Raw genomic sequence first — 19501 nt, 5'->3', positions numbered from 1 at the left:
CAGATACCCAATATGATTCTTGGGAGGAACATTTTGTAATGGTCTTCATCCTCTATGCTTTTTTTTATGCGTTGCTAGTTCAATTGCACTTTTTTGATTCTTTTAAACAAAACAAGAATCTACTAAACCAGAATTGAAATTGAGTGAGTGGAAAAAAGGAGAGAGAGGAAAGTGGTAAATGGACAGAATCGACTAACCAGAGACTTTGAGGATTTTTTTTACATCAGGTAGGCTAATCACACGATAACTCCAAGAATCCAAACGCTCAGTTAATTGATATTTGTAATAATTTGAAAATGAAGGAACAGAGATGCTTTTAAAATAACTTCTTTTTCAATAGAAATATTCCATCTTACTAAATAAAAATGTTTTATTTGAAACATTTTTATTCTTTTTAGAAAAGAAATTGAAATTATTTCAAAATCTAATGATTAGAATAGCTGCAGATAATAAAGATCCACACAAAAGAGTTGCATAGCTTGAATGAATCCATGAGAAATAAAATAGATTATTTGTAATTGACTAATCTAAATATACTTTCTATATGAAAATTAGAGAGCTCAACCATACGAATTTTGCTCAATCAATACTTATGTATAAAAGGCAATACCAAATATACTTTTCTACGAAAGGTAATACCAATTTTTTTTTAAAGAAGAGAGTTTTTTCAGCCTCTGCATCAATCGATGCACACAACCTTCATATTATTAAGTCTCAAAAAACGTGCAAATCTCAAAAATTATAAAAATTAGAAAGCTCGAGTACACAAATTTTTGACCAATCAATACTTCTATACAAAAGAAGGCAATAATACCAAATATATTTTTATTTTAGAAACTTTTCTCCAAAGTAAATATAAATACCGATGGCTCATATGTAAACCTTGTACTATCTTCATGCACATGTCCAGACGAATTGCAATTCGCGATTCCACACACTACTTGCTAATATATAGTAGATGCTTTTAAAATAATAATAAGTGACATTGGATACATTTAAAATAGGGAAAATTGGTCATAAGACACTGTTATTTTACGGCCTTTGCTGAAACACACCGTTGGATTGCGTCATCGCCTGACCCAAAACGAAAAGTTTGACTTTTTTTCTCCTTCGAGCGTATTTTGCTTCGGAAGATGACGGTTTTGAACAAAAGAAATCCCAAATTGAAATTTTGGCCCCCAAAATGTCAATTTTTGGCATTGCCGAAACACAGTTATTTTAGGGCCCCAAAATTGACACGTACCTACTACTTTTGGGAGGCCAAAATTACAATTCAAGAAAAAAATAATGTTCAAAACCGTCATCCTCCGAAGCAATACACGCCAAATTGTAATGGTACTGGACAAAGACGCAATCTAACGGTGTTTCAGCAAATGCCGTAAAATAACGGTGTCTTGTGGCTAATTTTCTCTTTAAAATAATAATAAGTGACATTTGTTACATTTTTCTTTCGAAAAGAAGTGTGAAATGTTGTACTCTCTCCGATTCATAAATAATGCCATCCATTTAGTACAAAAATTGTACTAATTTAATACAAAATGAGTGACACTTTTTATGAATTGGAGTGACTACATAAGTGGCGAGACAGAGAAACATTCTAGAGAGCATGGCCATAACTTTCACAATTCACGCTACACAGAAAAAAGAGCACTACTTTTCCGCCCGAGACGACGTACAATAGCAAAAAGCTAGTGCTGTTTCTGGACAAATCAATCCAACCCACTCGACTACACAATCCGATTACCGGCCTCCGTTCAAGGCCTCAGCCCAGTTATACGCACCACCGCGGCAAAGCCGTATAGTAATTCAAGCCGGCCCGTCGGCCAGTTTGTCCGGCGCCGGCACCGGCACCGGCTTGACGAATCTTTTCCAGTACCAATGACGTGCCCAGACGGCGCCCATGGCCTCAATGGGCACGCCCTTGGTCTCCGGAAGGAAGAGGATGACGAACGCCGTCATGACGACGACCCACCCGGCGTTGTACGCGAAGGACCCGTACTTGAAGCTGCAGAGCATTGCGAGGAAAGACTGCGTCTGCACGAAGGTGAGCGTGAGCGAGATGGACTCGCTCATGCTCTGCCCCGCCGACCTCACCTCCAGCGGGAAGATCTCGCTGGGGATGATCCACTTGAGCGGCCCCCACGACACGCCGAACCCGGCCGTAAACAGGCAGACCAGCGCCACCACGGCCACCGCGTATGGCCTCGGCATCGCCTTCTCCCCGTTGGTGCCCAGCTGCGCCCCGAACACCCACGCCATCCCCACGAGGCACACCAGCATGATCCCCCCGCCCAGCATGAAGAGCGACCGCCGCCCGTAGCGGTCCACGGAGAGCGCGGCCACGGTGACGGAGGCCAGGCTGACGACGTCCGTGATGATGGATCCCAGGATGGCCTTCTGGCTCGTGAAGCCCACGGTGTAGAAGAGCAGCGGCGTGAAGAGCGTCACCACGATCATCCCCGTCAGCTCGAAGAAAACCGGGATGCCCACCGCCATCACCAGGTGGGGCCGGTACTCGCGCCGCCCGATGCGCCGGAACGCGCCGGTCTTGTGCCGGCTGTCCTCCTCGGCGGCCTGCACGATGTCCTTGAGCTCGACGTCCACGTCCGCGGACGGTCCGCGGATCCGCCGCAGCGAGTCGCGGGCCTCGTCCACTTTCCCCCGCAGCACCAGGCTGTTGGGGGAGTCCGGGATGAAGAAGGCGCCTACGAGGATGACGGCGGCAGGGACGATGCCGACGCCGAGGGAAAGCCGCCAGCCCCAGTTGGCGATGGTGTTGGCGCGGTAGTTGACCAGGTCCGCCATGAACATCCCCACGTTGAGGAAGAAGTGGAAGATGCTCGTGAACGCGCCCCGCCACCGCGCCGGCGCTATCTCCGCCAAGTACACGGGCGCAGACTGGTTCGTGAAGCCGACGGCGAAGCCGAGGAGGATGCGGCCGACGACGAGCATGTAGATGTTGACGGCGGCGCAGTTGAGGATGGCGCCGGCGAGGAAGAAGGAGGCGCCGATGAGCATGGAGTTCCGACGGCCCACCTTCCTGGTGACGTGGCCGGCCACGAGGCAGGCGAACACGCCGGCGAGGTAGAGCGAGGACACGAAGATGGTCAGCACCTGGCTGTCGAAGATGCAGTACGAGTCCTGCTGCGCGTTGTGCATCTTCTCCACGATCTCCGGGAAGAACTCCTGCAGGAACGACTCCATCTGCGTCAAACCACCTGAAATTTTAACATGAATTGAGTTGAGTTAATTACATGACCGTTGAACCAGTTGATCATCGAATAACTGAAGACCAATGTTCAACATCGTGTCGTTGTCAGATCACATGGAAATGTAAACATGTCTCTGTTTGGTGTTTGCCACTGACATATCCCAGTAGTATAAAACACTGCATCTCTAGACTGCAAATCTCTGTAGAAAAACAAATATCTACCAACAGGACAAAATGTCCTGTCCATCAACGAGAAGGTTCCAAGTAGCCACAAGACGAGGCAGAGTTTCAACATGATGTGTGGCTCACAATTAAGAAATCGATTGGATCTCTCCCGGAAAACAACCAGGACAAAGAGCTTCCATGGTTCGATTCGATTTTGGCCGGATGCGAGTGAACCAATCTTCAACATATGGAGGCTGCTTCTAAAGCATGATCTTCCTTGCTAATAAGTGTCTCGGCAAGCAAAAGAGAAGAACTCGGAAACAGAGCACAAGATCACAACATATTCAAGCACTATAATACCACACGACTGACCTGTAATACTGATGTCGTATCCGAAAATGAGCCCGCCGGAGGCCGCCATGAGGCAGCTCATCACGACCGTGAACGTTATTTGGCTGCTGTAGCCGGAGGCGGCGCCATTGCCGGCGCCGGCGGGGTCCATCGCTGCAACTCCTCCCCCTACAGCCATCTTCGACGTTGTGCAGCGGGTGCTAGAGCCCAGAGCTCCAGTTTGACTAAGAGGCGGTTCTCCAAGGACGGGGACAACTCAACGCTAGTGTCAGTAGGATGGTGCTTGTAGCTGGTGGCACAGAGTCAAACAGCCGTACTTGGTCCGATGGGAGAAGCCGAGCAATTCATTTTTATTCTCTCGTTTTTCTTGATCCAGCAGCCATCATCGACAGGGACAGAGAGAGGTGTCAGGATCAGATGTCAGCATAGATAGAAAAACACACAGGGCAGACGGACTGATGTGAAGAATTGTCTGCGCCGACGGCCACCGAGTACCGCAGCGGTGAGTCATAAACTCCCCCTAAACCTGGCGTGTGCCCTTCACTGCCAACGCGGCTTGGTTACCCTTGGAAATTTCTAGACTTGTTGGACTAAGTTGTCGTTCTATTTCTCCTTATGTTCGCACGAAGAAAGACTTATGATTATTGATGCTCCATGAAGAAAAAACCTACGAGGTCAGCACATGGTACATCAAGAACAAGTCCCAGCTAACATGTGCAGCATTATTGTAGGTGTGTGCTCAACAAAACAATCTTGAGTCAAGTCTTGCAATTATACTTGTACGAGTATTCTAAGATTTGCATCCTCCATTCAAAACAGTTTGCAGATAGAGTAACACTAGATGAGCTGTATCTACGGACTCTGATGTGAACTGTGCGTTGACATCGTCACCAGCTCCCAAATTAATGATAAGTACGAGTGATTTGATAGGTAGGTTGATATATATAGAGCAACATGCTCACATGTACTATATGCAAGTACGAGTAATATGTTATTTCCTGTACCTGTAGCCGGTACTCTATATGCAAGTCCAATGGAACACAAGCATACCACATGTAGTATTCTTCTCCTTCAGAAAGGGGGATTGGTAAACACAGCACATCAGTTCTACTGACTCGGTCTAAAGAATGACAGGGATACAAAATCCCGAAACATATATAATTCAGTTGCTGATTCTGAGCACATTGAAGTTTGAGATTTCTACGTGTCTGGATACTTTTAGTTTTACAAAATCTGTACCTTGTAAAGCGGTTTTTCTTGGAATGTGTTTGGATAACATATTCCAAGGATAGTCAACTTTCGTAGAGAGTAAAACGTGGACTAATCCAACAGTTTACACATCACACATCACAAGGACTTAGGTTTGCCATGCCGAGTTGTGCTGTGAGAACTTGCTTTGGTAAAACTAATTCAAGGTAGTCTTTTGATAAGAATTTCCACCATGTACAAGTGTTAAAGCTATCGCGTTATTGACAATTTTACATTTCTCCGTGGATATTGTTGATGGACTAACAAAGTGTCACTCAAAAGTTACAATTTACTAGTACCGAAAGAAAGGCCCTCTTATACTAAATGCTAGGATCTCCGGCTTGCGTTTTCTGCAGCCTACTAACCACTTGGCTTTCTGCAGCTCGACGTTTCACACTTCAGAGTTCAGATACTCAATTAGTATCTCATCACAAATCCTTGTTGTCTGATTATCCCATAGCATACATAAACATGTCTACTGCCATGGTGTCCTCCAACACTAGTCACGTATGGACACCTCCAGTGCGCGCCCTGAGCGTGCACCCACTCGGACAAGTTCCCTCGTCGTTTTCCCAATTTTCTGCTTCTACACCTGATCTTCCTCACACGTCCAACTGTCGCTCCCAACACTCCGTCCGAGACAATAAGAAATTATTAAAATTAGATCTTAGCCCCAATTGTTTTTGAGGCATAATTAAATAGTATTCAATGACAACTCTATGTTTATTTCACAATGCAAAACCTATTTAAAATGCAAAATATATTTTAAAGTATGTAAATAGTAAAAACCTAGTTACTCACATGTCACTAGCTCGTTTAAAAGCGAATTAACAACAAATCAACATGTAAACACGTCTTCAGAACTCCAGCGGTATATTAGATTCCTCCTCTGCAGCCACCCACAGCTCCATCAACCGGTTTGTGAGATGACTTTACAGATCACATCACTCTCTTAACACAGCAGTTTCCTACCTCAATGGAACCAAACAGGGGTACTCTACTTCCCCGGCATACAAATCCCTCAGGCCTCATCTTCATATTGTGTCCAACACATTTAATGGCTATGGAAATCTTGCTGCCATTTGAAGCATAAATTCTTCTGACTTTATTGTTTGACAGGCTGAACACTACGGCTATGCTGCAGAAGATTTTTTTTTTATATTGCATCATATGTGTGCTATGTGATGACAGGCTGAACGTTTCTACTGAGCCCCGCACTGCACGGTAGCATGCTTTTACCATGATCATCCCAGCCACATGTTTTACACAAGCAGACCACGTTGCCATATGCAAAAACAATTAGGTGAAAAAAAGAAAGTTCAACAACCCGCAAAGCAATCCAGTTCGAAACACCTAGCTAAAAAAGGAAGTTTGTCCCTAAAAAATTGTAAGTTTATTAAAAGAAGAAAGTTTGTCAGAAAAAATGAAAGTAAAAAAAATTACGGTCGAATATTTTTGAATTTTGTAAAAAAAAGGAAGTTTCATCCTAAGAATTTTGGAATTTTGTTAAAAAATTGGAAGTACAAACCAAAATTTTAAAAAATTTCAAAAAAAGTTTGTCCCCGAAAATTCAAAAGTTGTCAACATTTGTTGAAAGCTCTTATACAAAATTTTGAAACTTTACTCCTCGTCAAAACATTTGAAAGTCCGTCTCAAATGTCAAAAGTTTTCAGAAAACCGAACTGAAATCTGATCTCTAAAACTTTGAGTTTTTCTCTTTTTAGAAGAATGTAACAAAAACAAGCAATGCCCATGGAAGCCCAATAATAAATAATAGAGGACGGAGTTAGCTTGGTTGTGACTCGGGAGGTAGGAAAGTGCGGGCACTAGCTTTGGGGAAGAATCGACCTAAAACCGTTCGATCCAAAAGTGCGGACATTAGCTATGGGGGAAGAATCGATCTGAAACCGCTCGATCCGAAATTGACGGCGACGTAATGGATCTGAAACCGGTCAATCCTGAATTGATGGCGACCTTGCTTCCTAGCAGAGCTCCCCCAACTAGCACACCTCCTTTGACATAGCCATACACCAAACAAACAGAACCAAGCAATACTCTGCCTGCAAAGATCTAAGCTAAATGCATGTTGTTTACAAAAAAACAAACCTAAAAGCAGATGAAGGCAGGAATGTGGGTTTTAAAGTAGACACTTTTCTTGTTTTAACCAAACAGAGTCCACTAGAGTCCAGTCCGTTGAGAACTAAGTCAAATTTAGATGCACATCAAGGCGTCGCCCATCAAAGCCTAATTGCATTTTCCGTTGAACAAAACTAATTACCCGATAGAGTCATCGGCTAACAGAAAGGGCTACATCGCCGCCTCGCCTCCGATCAGCCTTCGTCCGCCACCGCTTGCTTGCGTGGGTATCCGAGACCTGGATGGCTAAACCGGCGCGGTCGCCGACGGCGGATGCCCCGCCGCCGGCCGTGGAGAGGTCCCGCTCAGCGGTCGGATCGGGGCTCCGTTCGCTCGCCAGCGCCGCCTCGGGTTTTCTGGATCGGTGGTCGGTGGTGGGGACCGGCGTCTCCAGGCTCGAGAAGGCGCTCGGCGACCAGTTCCCGGAGGGCGAGCACTACTTCGGCCTCGAGAATTTCGGCAACACCTGCTACTGCAACAGCGTCCTACAGGTAGTTCAATCCCTGCCTACTCCATCATCAGTTGTTTTAGATAATGGAAGAAAAACTTCCTCGCCCTCTGCATCCGATGATGTTTATGACCTCGCAATAGTGTTAGCCACATGTTCCCCTAGCAATCTGCCAGTATTCGTGTTTTTTGTAATACTGCAAAATTTTGATTAGATCATTGCTTCCAGAACAGTTGGGTGTGTTATTCGTTTGTTTTCCGCTGGCATTGGATTTCGTTGTTTTAGCCTAGGCGCAGTTCAAGGGACTAACCAGTGAATTTAGTTCATTCGGGTGCACGACAGCACGAGAGGCATGGGCAAGTAACATGTACTGTGGATTTTGCATTGAGATGCTCTATCCAGTTTGGGATTTCTTGTATGATTGTCAAAAGCTTGTGTTGCAAATGCATTTGCAAAGACTAGGTGTTAGGGTTGTCTTCATGATTGTTTCCTGTTAATATTTCCCTCGACAGCCCTTTAGGATCCCCACACTCTCAGTGAATACATTTTTTCCTTTCGTAAGTTTTCTCTGGTTTCTCTAGTAGTAGCTTTCGACCATTAGTTGCCTGGAATCTGGAACTGAGTTGTTGGCATGAGGATTCTACAAATTGAATGAATTAGCATTTCCGGGGTAATTGATTTATAAATTTGAAAATAGCAACTAATTATTTTCCAATTCATGTTTTTTATGGTGACATCGAGCAGTTTGTTCATTGGACAATTTCCCCCGCTAAACTTTTTACAGTGGAACCATATCTTATTGTGATAGATAAGTTGCAATTCATGTATTTTGACTCCTGATAGCTTCAAAAGGATACACATGACTGACACCAATGAATGTTGATAATGTCTTTTTATTTACCCCAAATACCTCCAACCGGCTTCACAAGATCTCCTTTAGGATCTTCTAACCTCTGAGAGTGTCCTAAGCTTTATTTGGTGCCTAATGCCAACTAGTCTGTAGACTTGGACCCTTTTTAATTTTATTTGTAGATCAGCAATTGCCATTTGGGTAGACATGCTGAGTTAGTGAACCGCTGCTAAAATGATGCAGAGATACAATACATTAAGTCAAATGTGTCTTGAATTCTTCACAGCATGTGCTTCCATATGATATTAGTTATCCTTTCAAGATGGCTATTCCCAGAATGTTTTCCTTTAGTGTTCAGATGTTGATATTCTTACTCTTGTATAATAGAATTCCAACCCAGCAATCCTTCAATTCACTTTTGTCGTTCCATCTCATTTTCATATATATATTACTGCTAGTTCATTTGACATATCCAACAATGAAGCGGGCTTTGACAATAGGGTAATGTGCCATCACTCATCAGTCCTTTTACCCATGTTTGACATTGCATAAATGAACAGTGTTTAGTGGATACTGCACAAATCAGACGCCATATAGCATTACTCCCTCCGTCCAACAAAAGATGTCTCAAGTTTGTCAAAACTTGGATGTATCTAGACATGACTTAGTGTATAGATGCATTCAAATTTAGTCAAACTTGAGACATCCTTTGTTGGACGGAGGGAGTACAATTTGTGGATTGTTTTTACTATTGAAACCCATTGAAAAAGATGTCCAGCAATAGCATTGATTCTGTTTAATGCTGCTTAATCCCAGGTAAAAGGGGATCATTTGCTTATATTTGAAGTGATACAATATTCTTACAAGAAAATGATGGTTACTTCTGTTTCTATTTGGTAGCATATATTAGCTGAGCTTTTTGCATAGTATTGTTGATATCCTTCAGTTCTCTTCTGATCAGGATCATATTATACATCAATTCATGAGAATTTTCTTATGCATTTTGAAGTATTATTTTCACGTTCAATTTTAATTTCTATTTTCATTTGGTGGAGTGCACCCATTTTTTACTACAGATCATTTGGTCATGCTTGCTACATGTACTAAATGGGCAGCTCTTGGTGTATTATCTTATTGAATGTCTAAATTATACTTATGTTTCAGGCACTTTATTTTTGTATTCCATTCCGGGAGCAGTTGCTTGAATATTATGCGAAGGACAGAAATCCAGGAGATGCTGAGGAAAATTTGTTGACCTGTTTGGCAGAACTTTTTGCCCAGGTAAAGAAATTACGTGATATACTGCTACATTTGCTATGTTGTTGCTTTAGGAAATAAATTGGCTCACTTCCTCTATCACTAACTAGTGGCTGCACATGTGGTTTCCATGTCACCTTAAAAATAAATAGATGATAATATTGAAGATTATTACTAGTTTTACTTCAAAAATATGCTTACCAATCGATTGAAGTTATTTGTTCAACCTGATCTATCTCCATACAAGTTCAAACAATCATGATATCAAGTCAATGAAGAGAATGTGAGTGAAGTTATTAGGTTCTCTGGTGTGTTTTTAGAGGGGATTATGGCAAGTACATGGAATTATGAATGTAATTCATATGGCAAGTACATGGAATTATGAATGTAATTCATATAGCAAGACCAACTTGATGATTGAGCTATTAGATTCCATCACATTGGAGGTTTATTAATTGTGCGCAACACAAAGTGGGCAGAGGTAGCAAAGACGCAAGAATCAACTCATGATTTTTGTGTTAGTCGAGGTCGCCGGTTCTCTTAAATTGTGTGCAATCAACTAAATGGCATCATTATTACTTTAGCTCTGAAGAATGGCCCAGGTTTGTTTACTTTACAAGGACAATACACTAAGCTTTTGTGTTTGTTATTTACACTTTCAGTGCAGTGATTTTATGCATTGTGAACTTGGATAGCAGCATAGTTGTTTGATCTGTCTCGATCCTCAGTTGTGCATGCTTCCTGTTGATAATTCTGTGAATTGCTGCTTGTAACATTCACTGATAAATCTGGCGTTTTGATTAATTCTCAGTTGCAACTAATGCAAGCAAGCAGACCTCTTATTAGTTTATACTAGCTGTTAACTCTCCTTTTTTTACTCTTTCATCAACATGCTGTTACATGGTTTGCAAATGTTACCTAAAAAATTCTTGCTCATCTAGTAACGATGGTTGCCGATAACTTGCAGATAAGCCTATCAAAGAAAAAGACTGGTGTTATTTCTCCAAAACGTTTTGTGCATAGGGTGAGGAAACAGAATGAATCATTCCGGAGTTATATGCACCAGGTAACTTGTAGATAGTTTACAGTAGCACACATCATGTCAACTGAATTATCAGATCATAACCTGAACCTTGCTAACATTATTTGTTCCCATTCATAGTAATTCAGTAATGCAAACTCAGCTATGTTTATGGCCTGCATCTCTTGCACTCATTTGTTCTAGGGGTGCTTGGTTCTTCGGGAGAATTTCTCTTCGCCTCTATTGGTTCAACCATCCTTATAGTTTCGTAATGATTTTCTATTCAATGCCTTTTCTGATGCTGCATAAGAAAAGTCCAAGTCATCTCTGTTGATCTGGATGTGTTGCAAAAATAAAATAATCATGTTTATATTTTTATGAAAATAAAAGAGTAATCGACCCATAAGTAACATTTCTTTTCTGTATCACTTTGTAGGATGCCCATGAATTTTTGAATTTCTTACTGAATGAGATTGTTGATATTCTGGAAAAAGAGTTCAGTATGATGAAGGATTCTCCTGAAACCACATCTCCTGAAGGAGCCTCAAATGGGGATATTAACCATTTAGCAAATGGAGTTGGAAAAGAGCCACTGGTTACATGGGTACACAAGGATTTTCAGGTGACTATAATCACTAAAATGTGAAGAAATGTATGTCTTTTCCACCTAGGATTTTGTGGTTAGTCACCATTTCGCCCATATGCAGGGTATTTTAACCAATGAAACGAAGTGCCTCATGTGTGAGACTATCACCGCAAAGGATGAGACATTTTTAGATTTGAGCATCGATATTGAACAGAATAGTTCACTCACAAGCTGCCTAAAGAATTTCTTTTCCACTGAAACTTTAAATGCTGAGGACAAGTTCTTCTGTGACAAATGCTGCAGGTAACAATTTCTTACGTCATTTTGATCATCAATGTTTTGTGCAACAGTAGAGGCCTTGTGCATTGGCATGCTAACGAGTTTAAACCGTTGTGGTGGTATTCATGAGTCATGACATGAATCAGCTAATTTAAATCTTAGCAATAAACAGGACCTTATAGGTCAATTTCTTCAAGTTTTTTTTTTGAACTGTTCTACACTTAACTGCAGGACACCCTGGACATGGTTATCAGTCTCGTTTTTTGTTTTTGTTTTCTGTATGTTTTCTTTAAGCTTTGTTTCAGTATCGCATAGTCCTTGGTACAACATATAGTGCTCCCTCCATTTGTACACAGATGGACATGGACATGGCCTCTGACATGTAACTTTGACCCTAATTTTTCATATGAATATGCTAATGAAATTTTATAGATTGTGATATTATGAAAATATGTTTCATGACAAATCTGATAGTCCAAACTAAATATTCTTTAGTACAATATGAGTCAAAGTTAGGGAAGTTTTACTGCACACATTCTAGGAGGTCATCTATTTGCGGAAGGAGAGAGTATATATTTAGTTAAAATAGCAGTTAGATTCCCCAGATTTCAGTTTTTTCAGTACTTTCTGCTCCTAACTGGACTGTAACCCATGTTCTTCAGTAGATAGAAGAAATATGTTGAGAACTTCCATGCGGGGAAAGGTGTCTTGCTGTTTTTGTGTTGCTTGATTTCCTTGTAACAATTACTGAACCCAAAATTTTGGTCCATTTGTCAGTTTGCAAGAAGCACAGAAGAGAATGAAGATAAAAAAGGCACCTCAAATATTGGTGATCCACTTAAAGCGCTTCAAGTTCGTCGAGCAGCTTAGTCGGCACAAGAAACTGTCATACCGAGTGGTATACCCAATGGAGCTGAAGCTGAGCAGCACATCTAACGATGTAGATTGTGAGTACTCCCTCTTTGCTGTTGTAGTCCACCTTGGGAGCGGCCCCAACCAGGGACACTATGTAAGCCAAATTAAAAGCTGCGACCACTGGTTGTCTTTCGACGATGACAATGTTGAGAAAATTCAGGAGTCCACTCTGCAAACGTTCTACGGTTCTTCTCACGAATATGCTGGCAACACAGATCATGGCTACATCTTGTTCTATGAGCGCATTGTGAAGAGCTAGGAATGTTCTTTTATTTAGTGTTAGTGCTGATAGACGAAATAAGGTGTACAGTGTAAAGGATGGTAGTCTGATACCTTTTGTTTTCAACTTTTTCTCAGTTTATCTACTGCACCCCAATAGAATATACTTCCATCAATAAAATATATTTTTACAGAGGCTGAAAACGTATTCTGATTGAACTCCTCTGTTTACCTGTTTAGTTTTCAGGATTGATGAAGAATTAATCAGATTATTGTTGTTTGTTTGGGAGGTACGGAGTATTTTGGGAACACCGGATTGCATATTTCCGAGAAGGAATATATGAATGACTTTACACTTGATTTACGTATAGTTTTGTCCTTCATCCTACAGGTGGTAGTGGATTGGAGAGTGAAAAAAAATGTAGACTGCCCGCAAGATGACAATCTTAGAGAAAAAGAGAACAAGAGCACGTAAAAGGATTTCTATGAAATTTTGTGGTAGAAATCATCGGGAATTTTGATCGCCTCATTCCCTTGGACGGACCGACAGAAGGACTTCTATCTATTGATTGACATCTTACAAAATTCTTTTGAAAATCGTTCAATCCTACCGGATGTCCAGCACCATGGCTTGAGCATATAGCTGCATACTGCCTTCGCAACACTTCGACAGCAAAGAAGCACTACCGAAGTGTTGCTTGGTATTGTTGAGTATAGTGTATTTACCGATAGCCAGTTCTCAAAAGCAATATATGCTTCATTTCTACCCAGTACCACTACCAAGTAGCCCGCAACAATGTGACTAGTGGTCAAGCAGTGGTGATGAATGGGAGGAAAAAAAAGTAAAGTGTTAAACATTAAAATCATGAGATAGTTCAATCACTCAACATTGTCAATCAGCATTGCTTTGTTTTGTTGGGTCAAGTATTTCATGCCTTCTTCACATTTACATGTGCTCTCCTCATGCTCCATGCCTTGAGCTGCGACACCTTGACTGTACTCGTGCCATTGTTGAAGGCATACATACGAGCACCTCCATCTTCGATGAGCGTTGCCGGGTAAACTCTCGCCATGATACAGACCTTGCCACCGCCGCCGAAGCTCTCCACTGCTGACCGATCAATCTGCAAGGGAGAGACATTGCTGTTAGGTCATCCATTATGGGATCAGAAGACAAAGTTTAGAGACTCACCAATGTTCTCAAAGATATCTTCCTTTCCTCTTCAAGGTCAAATTCGAAGAAGCCTCCATAGGCCGGCGTGTAGAGGCCTGGTCTCAGGGACGACCTGTACAAAGAAGAGGAAACTCCCTTGCTCATTGGTACAAATGCATAAGAGCGAGGGAGTTCTCTGAAACTAATCGAGGTGGATACTTAATTTAGGTAACATACAAGAGAAAAAAGCATTAACCTTCTTAGATCACAACACATAAGAATCATGTACTTGTGCTCTGCTTTGTAGACTCTGAAGTGCACAGCAGTGTGCTCCTCCATGTTAGCAGATGCCAGTACAGCAAGTCCAAACGGCCCCAGGCCACCATGAACCGATGCATCTACTTTCCTGCAATGCTTCTCGGTGTCCATGAGCCAGGAAGGATCAAAAGGATCAATGCTGTCCATGGCTTCAGGCTCAAAGTCTATCTCCACATCCGCCTAAATTCCAAAAAAGCGATGTGCCAGATTAGCTGTAATTGCTCTGAAACGCAGCTCATAAAACCGAACTGATTTGACTGACATAGCACTTCACTGAAGTTAAAAAGGCTTGTTTTGGAAGTGAAGTACTAGCATGTGTGTAAAAATGGAACTACTCGCCTGCAAAGTATCAGTCCCCTTAATCTCAAATAAGCCACCCTTTTCCAGCTCTATCCCTTGATGACTGATTCCATTTCGGCGAAGGGATTCCACCTCTGCAACTGGCCATTGCAGCAACTGCTTGCTTTGGCAATCTAACCATATTGTCCTGGGGATTGCCTAAATGTCATACACAAAGGAGAATGCATACATGTTACACTGGTATGCTAAATCACCGAGAAACATTAGTTCCTGGAACAATTACAGTAGAGCTAAACCAGGGGCAGGTTTTCTAACCTGGATCCCAGCCCAGCCTTTCGCAGAATCATCTGACGAACTATCCGACTCATTAGTCCAACCCCATATGATCCTCCTCCCCTTTTTCGCGTCAAAGAACGACTTCGAAGCATAGTAATTGCCGTAATCTATTCTCGGCCACAGCCTCCGGTCATCCAGGACGGTATCCGGCACAAACTCGTCACGTTTCAGATCATAAACCCCAACCATGTACTTGTCACATGAATCTAGGCTCACTTTGAGGACATGCTTGGCGCCGCTCGGGGCCGCCATGGAGGGGTCAAGCCCACTGCCGTTGCCGGGGATCGCGGCGAAGAAGTCCGGGCACTCCCACATGGTGGATGAGTTGGAAGAGTAAAGTGGGTGCTCAACTCTGTTCCAGTGTACAAAATCCTGGCTCTTGTACAAGAGTGCCGCGCTGTAGCCGTTGAGCTCGGCCCCAACAGCTATCCTCCATTGCCCATCCGGTCCGGCCCAGCCGGTGGTCGGATCCCTGAACTGGCTCCGGTTCAGGCCAGGTCCGACCGGCCGGATCACCGGGTTGCTGTCCGGCTTGGTCCATTCCCGGAGGTAGGGATCGGAGAGGTTGCTGGGGAAGGCGATGCACTGGGCCTGGTTCTTCACGTCGTCTGCGCCGGTGTAGAGGATGGCTGGCTGGCCGTCGCCGAGGATCGTCGCCGAGCCGGACCAGCAGCCCTTGGCGTCGTAAGGCTCCGTCCGCTCTAGCGCCGGTTGCAGCCGGACCCAGTTGATGAGGTCCGTGGAGACGGAGTGAGCCCAGGTCTTGTTGCCCGGGATCACGCTGCCGGGGTTGTACTGGTAGAAGAGGTGGTACACGCCCTTGTAGTACATAGGTCCTAATGAATATGCATTGCATCTACTGTTAGTTAATCCGAGGCTGTGATTGACCTATCGTTAATTCATATAGAGAGATGCAAACGAACCATTTGGATCTGTGTGTCATCGCCGTCGCCGCACGAGAATTTCAATGTCATGTGATTATGTGAATAAGGTGAAGAGGACAAGTTAGAATCCAGGATAGACGCATCTGCTCTAACATAGCAGAGACCAAAGGTCTAGTGGCCACAAACTTGAGACCGCAAAAGAAACAAATTCGCATCAGAAATAGGAATAGGTCCCCAATTCGGCGTCAAGAAAGAAAGTGGTATAGAATCAGCTCATACCGTTGATCCAGTTCTTGCGGGGCTGGAAATGGTACGCGGTTCTGTAGTTCTTGCTGACGATAGATGAGACCTTTGCGGACTGTGGGTACAGGAGGACCCTATTGGCGGCCTCTGCTGTTCGTGGATGGCCGCACAGGAGAGAAGATTCAAAGGGGAAAAGTACGAGGAAGAGGAGAAAGGGCCAGCCATGCCGTGGATGGAACATGGGGAATGGGAGACAATGAGACATGGGAGTGGAAATCAGGATGCCTTGGCCAAAGGAAGATTTCAGAGTTTTCAAAGAAGAGACAGTATACTCCGTATTTTATTTCCACTTGCTGTCCGCTCCATTCAGAACCTTGCTTCATTTTCTTTTACCAACCCATGCAAGAGAATTAAAAAGGGAGGGGATAACCAACGAAACCTAAGTCAACGGAGGACTGACAATTCGGAGGTGGTGGCGGCGGGCGGCCTTGAAGCAAGCTAGTACTCGTCGCATGTCTTGGGCAGCAGTGACAGAAGCTTCCGCGATCATGGATAAAATCCAGTAAGGGCCCCTTTGATTCATAGGATTTTGAAAACGCAGGAACGGGAAAAGTACAGGAATAAGATAGGAATGCATGTGTAAAACAGAGGATTCAAAAAACACAGGAATTTTGTAAACATGGGTGTTTGATTCACAGGAATGAAAAAGCACAGGAATTCTACAAATTAAACACAGTCAAATTAAAGTCAAACCACATGGATTAGTATAATTAGAATGTTATTATACTAATGAACACTCTTGTCTCGTTTTGTGTGCATAGGAATTCAAAAAAGAGGTATGAGTGTGGATTGTTAAATTCCTACGTTTTCCTTTGAAACAAAGATCAAATGAATTTTTCCTCCACTTTTCCTTTACCCAATTCCTTTGAATCAAATGAGTGAATAGTGCCACCAAAGGAAAATTTCCTATCCCTGCACTTTTCCTCCACATTTCCTATGAATCAAAGAGGGCCTAAGTGCAGCAGGTACACAAGTAGAGAGAGATTGTAATAGTCCATGAATTAGCTAAGTTGGGGAGGAGCTGTGACGATTATTGGGAGTGGATCTTCGTTAATCTCTTAAGATCTGCCGGCCCAGTTTTTCAGAGGTGCTCATAGGGGTAAGGTATGCGTGTGTGCGTCCATAGGGGTGAGTGTACACGCGTGTTGTGAGCGTCTGCGTTTTTATTGTGTTTCTCAAAAAAAGAAATTGCCGAGCTGCTGAACCAGGAATGTCAACGACCTTACGAACGAGGCTCAGTCCGCAACGAAGTATCCCATGTACTTGAGCTTGTGCTCTCTCTAGAGCAAAGAATTCGTCCCCATCTCTCACACTTGGTACGTACATTTTGGTGGGGAGATGAGGAAAATGATCGCAAGATCCACTGTCTGGCTTGGGATAAGATGACCGTTCCGAAAAGCTTTGGAGGTATGGGCTTTCGAGATTTCAAGGCATTCAACCAGGCGTGGCTTGCTCGACAAGCTTGGCGGCTCATTCATGTGCCAGACAATTGAATGCGCGATACTACCCATTTGGACAGCTTCATAATACAATGTTCAGTGTGGGCGGCTCGGCGTCTTGGCAGGGCATCGTTCATGGCCTAGAGCTAGTTGGATCGGGGGAGAAAGTGCATATCATCCGTGACAACTGGCTACCCCAGGATCACAGCCTGAATATCTCTGGCTTCCAGAAGCGCACGAGGAGGAAAATGGTCAAGGACCTTATGATCGATGGTGAGACGAGATCGATGGGATGAGGCAATGATCAATGAATTTTTCTGGCCACATGATGCTGTGGAAATCCTTCGCCTGCAAATTCCGCAAGGATGGGCGGAAGACGTCATCGCTTGGCACTATGATAAACGTGGGATCTTTTCTGTCAAAAGTGCGTACCGGCTGGCGATCAATAGCCGGCTACAGGCACAGAACCCTAGCTCCTCCAGTTCTGCCACTGACGGAAGCCGCAAGCACGAGAAGGACTTATGGTCTGTAGGTGTGCCTCCAAAGGTCGGTTTTCGCCTGGAGATTGTCTCGTAATGCCCTGGCGACTCAGAAGAACCGGCAATGGAGAGGAATGGAGACGCTAGCGACGTGTAACATCTGTGGTCGCGAGGAGGAGGATGAGCACCATGTTGTTATTGGATGCACGAAAGCTAGGGCGCTGCGAGAGGAGATGCGCAAGCACTGGGACCTTCCCCTAGAGAACAAGTTCGAGAGGGGTCCTGAGTGGCTCCAGCTGCTCCTTTATAGCTCGACGAAGAAGATGAGAAGCCGAATCTTAATGTTGCTGTGGCGGGCATGGCACCTCCGGAACAATGCGGTGTTTGGCGATGGAAAAGCTTCGGTTGCAGGCAGCGGCCAGTTTCTCGTAAACTACCTAGAGACGCTGGCAACATGCGGCAGAAACCTGCGGATCGGAAAGGCAAGACCTTGGCAATAGGGAGGGTGTAAAGATTGCTCATAAGCTAGTTTCTTTAGCTAATAGGGATGTAGTTGGCACTGCTGTGCGCTCTGAGCCATCCCGAGAGTTTTCTGAGCTTCAGAATACCGAGTGTAATGTGACTCTTGATCATTAATAAAGCTTCCTATTCCAGAGAAAAAAAAAAAATTCGTTCCCGTCACGGTTTTCTTGTTTCATGAAGAAAGCTCCAAAGGTCCATTTCCTCTTCTAGCTCATCTGTAGGCACAGATGAAGCGACCGCGCCCATAAAAAGGGTTCGATCTCTGTGCTTAAGTGCTAGTTACTGGATCGACTCACTAGCACACATTGTTTCAATATGTAATATCATAAAACAAAAGTTTCAAATATTACACCGCAATATCCAGAATTTAAGAGTACTTACAAACTCGCATAACCACATGGTTAGCTGGAATTAAAACGAAAAATTCAATAGCAGAAAACGAAGATACAAGAGCCACATCAACACCACAGTGGTAGCGTGTTGAAATGTAAGCTCGCAACCCAAAGACCAAAACGTACCCTTACTCTTCGTCGGAACTTCCTGCATCATTAAACGATGCGACCACTAGGGTCATATCTTGAATGTATTGGCAAGATCACATTTTGATATAACAGCACCTAACAAGCACATGCATATTTATGGCAAGGTGCAGTTCAGGCTACTTGCATAGTTTAGTCCTATCATTTTAATCAAATAGTTTTATCACTATTGGACATTGGGTAGAAACACCAATGCTTCTATTAAACTATGGACATTGAGTAGACACATCAATGCTCCTAAACCCAAGTTCAAACCATTAATTTTAATTTTAGGAAATTAGAGTGAGTGAGAATTTTCTTACAGTTCCCAAATCTAGCTGCTCATAAATGTCCATGACCGGGGACACGGCTAAGTACTTAGTTTGAGACTCTCGAAAGGTTGTACACTTTACCCACAAGAAATCGACGTGTTAATCCCTTGCTGTCCTCAGGGTAGAGTAGCAACGGCATCGATTACAAGACTTTCAGAAGTAATCCCCCAGACCCATACCGAGAGACCCGCTCCCACCTACACGGCTACATCATCACGATCACCTCGGGCC

The 19501-nt window shown here is 43.5% G+C and overlaps 3 protein-coding genes across 5 annotated transcripts; 1 reads left to right on the top strand and 2 right to left on the bottom strand.

Moving 5' to 3' along the window:
• Positions 1-1485: 1485 nt before the first annotated feature.
• Positions 1486-4061, bottom strand: LOC100838806 (sugar transport protein MST1). Of its 2 annotated transcripts, none has more exons than XM_003572597.4 (2): positions 3749-4061; positions 1486-3218 (listed from the first exon to the last, which is right to left on the bottom strand). In XM_003572597.4, the coding sequence occupies exons 1-2, from the start codon at positions 3903-3905 to the stop codon at positions 1807-1809; spliced, it is 1569 nt and encodes a 522-aa protein (XP_003572645.1). In that variant the 5' UTR covers positions 3906-4061; the 3' UTR covers positions 1486-1806. The 2 variants fall into 2 exon arrangements, with proteins under 2 accessions (XP_003572645.1, XP_024318117.1); XM_024462349.1 differs by lacking the exon at positions 3749-4061 and adding an exon at positions 3255-3716 and having other exon boundaries at positions 1486-3186.
• Positions 4062-7072: 3011 nt separating this feature from the next.
• LOC104583789 (ubiquitin carboxyl-terminal hydrolase 4) lies at positions 7073-12911 on the top strand. Its single transcript, XM_010237280.3, has 6 exons — positions 7073-7602; positions 9574-9690; positions 10634-10732; positions 11124-11309; positions 11395-11576; positions 12330-12911. The coding sequence occupies exons 1-6, from the start codon at positions 7354-7356 to the stop codon at positions 12724-12726; spliced, it is 1230 nt and encodes a 409-aa protein (XP_010235582.1). The 5' UTR covers positions 7073-7353; the 3' UTR covers positions 12727-12911.
• A 511-nt stretch (positions 12912-13422) lies between these two features.
• Positions 13423-16230, bottom strand: LOC100838494 (beta-fructofuranosidase, insoluble isoenzyme 4). Of its 2 annotated transcripts, none has more exons than XM_010237281.3 (7): positions 15957-16230; positions 15717-15725; positions 14773-15629; positions 14497-14655; positions 14096-14337; positions 13879-13972; positions 13423-13810 (listed from the first exon to the last, which is right to left on the bottom strand). In XM_010237281.3, exons 1-7 carry the CDS (start codon positions 16183-16185, stop codon positions 13616-13618), a joined length of 1785 nt encoding a protein of 594 aa, XP_010235583.2. In that variant the 5' UTR covers positions 16186-16230; the 3' UTR covers positions 13423-13615. The 2 variants fall into 2 exon arrangements, with proteins under 2 accessions (XP_010235583.2, XP_024318116.1); XM_024462348.1 differs by having other exon boundaries at positions 15717-15862; positions 15957-16099.
• Positions 16231-19501: the final 3271 nt, after the last annotated feature.

This window comes from Brachypodium distachyon, chromosome 3 (genome assembly GCF_000005505.3).
Source record: "Brachypodium distachyon strain Bd21 chromosome 3, Brachypodium_distachyon_v3.0, whole genome shotgun sequence".
NCBI lineage: Eukaryota > Viridiplantae > Streptophyta > Magnoliopsida > Poales > Poaceae > Brachypodium > Brachypodium distachyon.
Note: the sequence above shows the minus strand (reverse complement) of the source record. Positions and strands in the feature narration are given on the sequence as shown.

What these genes read in the sequence shown, in the direction of transcription:
- LOC100838806 (XM_003572597.4), bottom strand. Translation starts at nt 3,905, where the DNA reads ATGGCTGTAGGGGGAGGAGTTGCAGCGATGGACCCCGCCGGCGCCGGC. An exon ending in ATACGACATCAGTATTACAG is followed by an intron (nt 3,219 to 3,748) that starts GTCAGTCGTGTG and finishes TTAAAATTTCAG; the next exon opens with GTGGTTTGACGCAGATGGAG.
- LOC104583789 (XM_010237280.3), top strand. Translation starts at nt 7,354, where the DNA reads ATGGCTAAACCGGCGCGGTCGCCGACGGCGGATGCCCCGCCGCCGGCC. An exon ending in TCCGGAGTTATATGCACCAG is followed by an intron (nt 10,733 to 11,123) that starts GTAACTTGTAGA and finishes ATCACTTTGTAG; the next exon opens with GATGCCCATGAATTTTTGAA. An exon ending in GGGTACACAAGGATTTTCAG is followed by an intron (nt 11,310 to 11,394) that starts GTGACTATAATC and finishes GCCCATATGCAG; the next exon opens with GGTATTTTAACCAATGAAAC.
- LOC100838494 (XM_010237281.3), bottom strand. Translation starts at nt 16,185, where the DNA reads ATGTCTCATTGTCTCCCATTCCCCATGTTCCATCCACGGCATGGCTGG. An exon ending in AAGGCTGGGCTGGGATCCAG is followed by an intron (nt 14,656 to 14,772) that starts GTTAGAAAACCT and finishes TATGACATTTAG; the next exon opens with GCAATCCCCAGGACAATATG. An exon ending in AGGGGACTGATACTTTGCAG is followed by an intron (nt 14,338 to 14,496) that starts GCGAGTAGTTCC and finishes TTTGGAATTTAG; the next exon opens with GCGGATGTGGAGATAGACTT.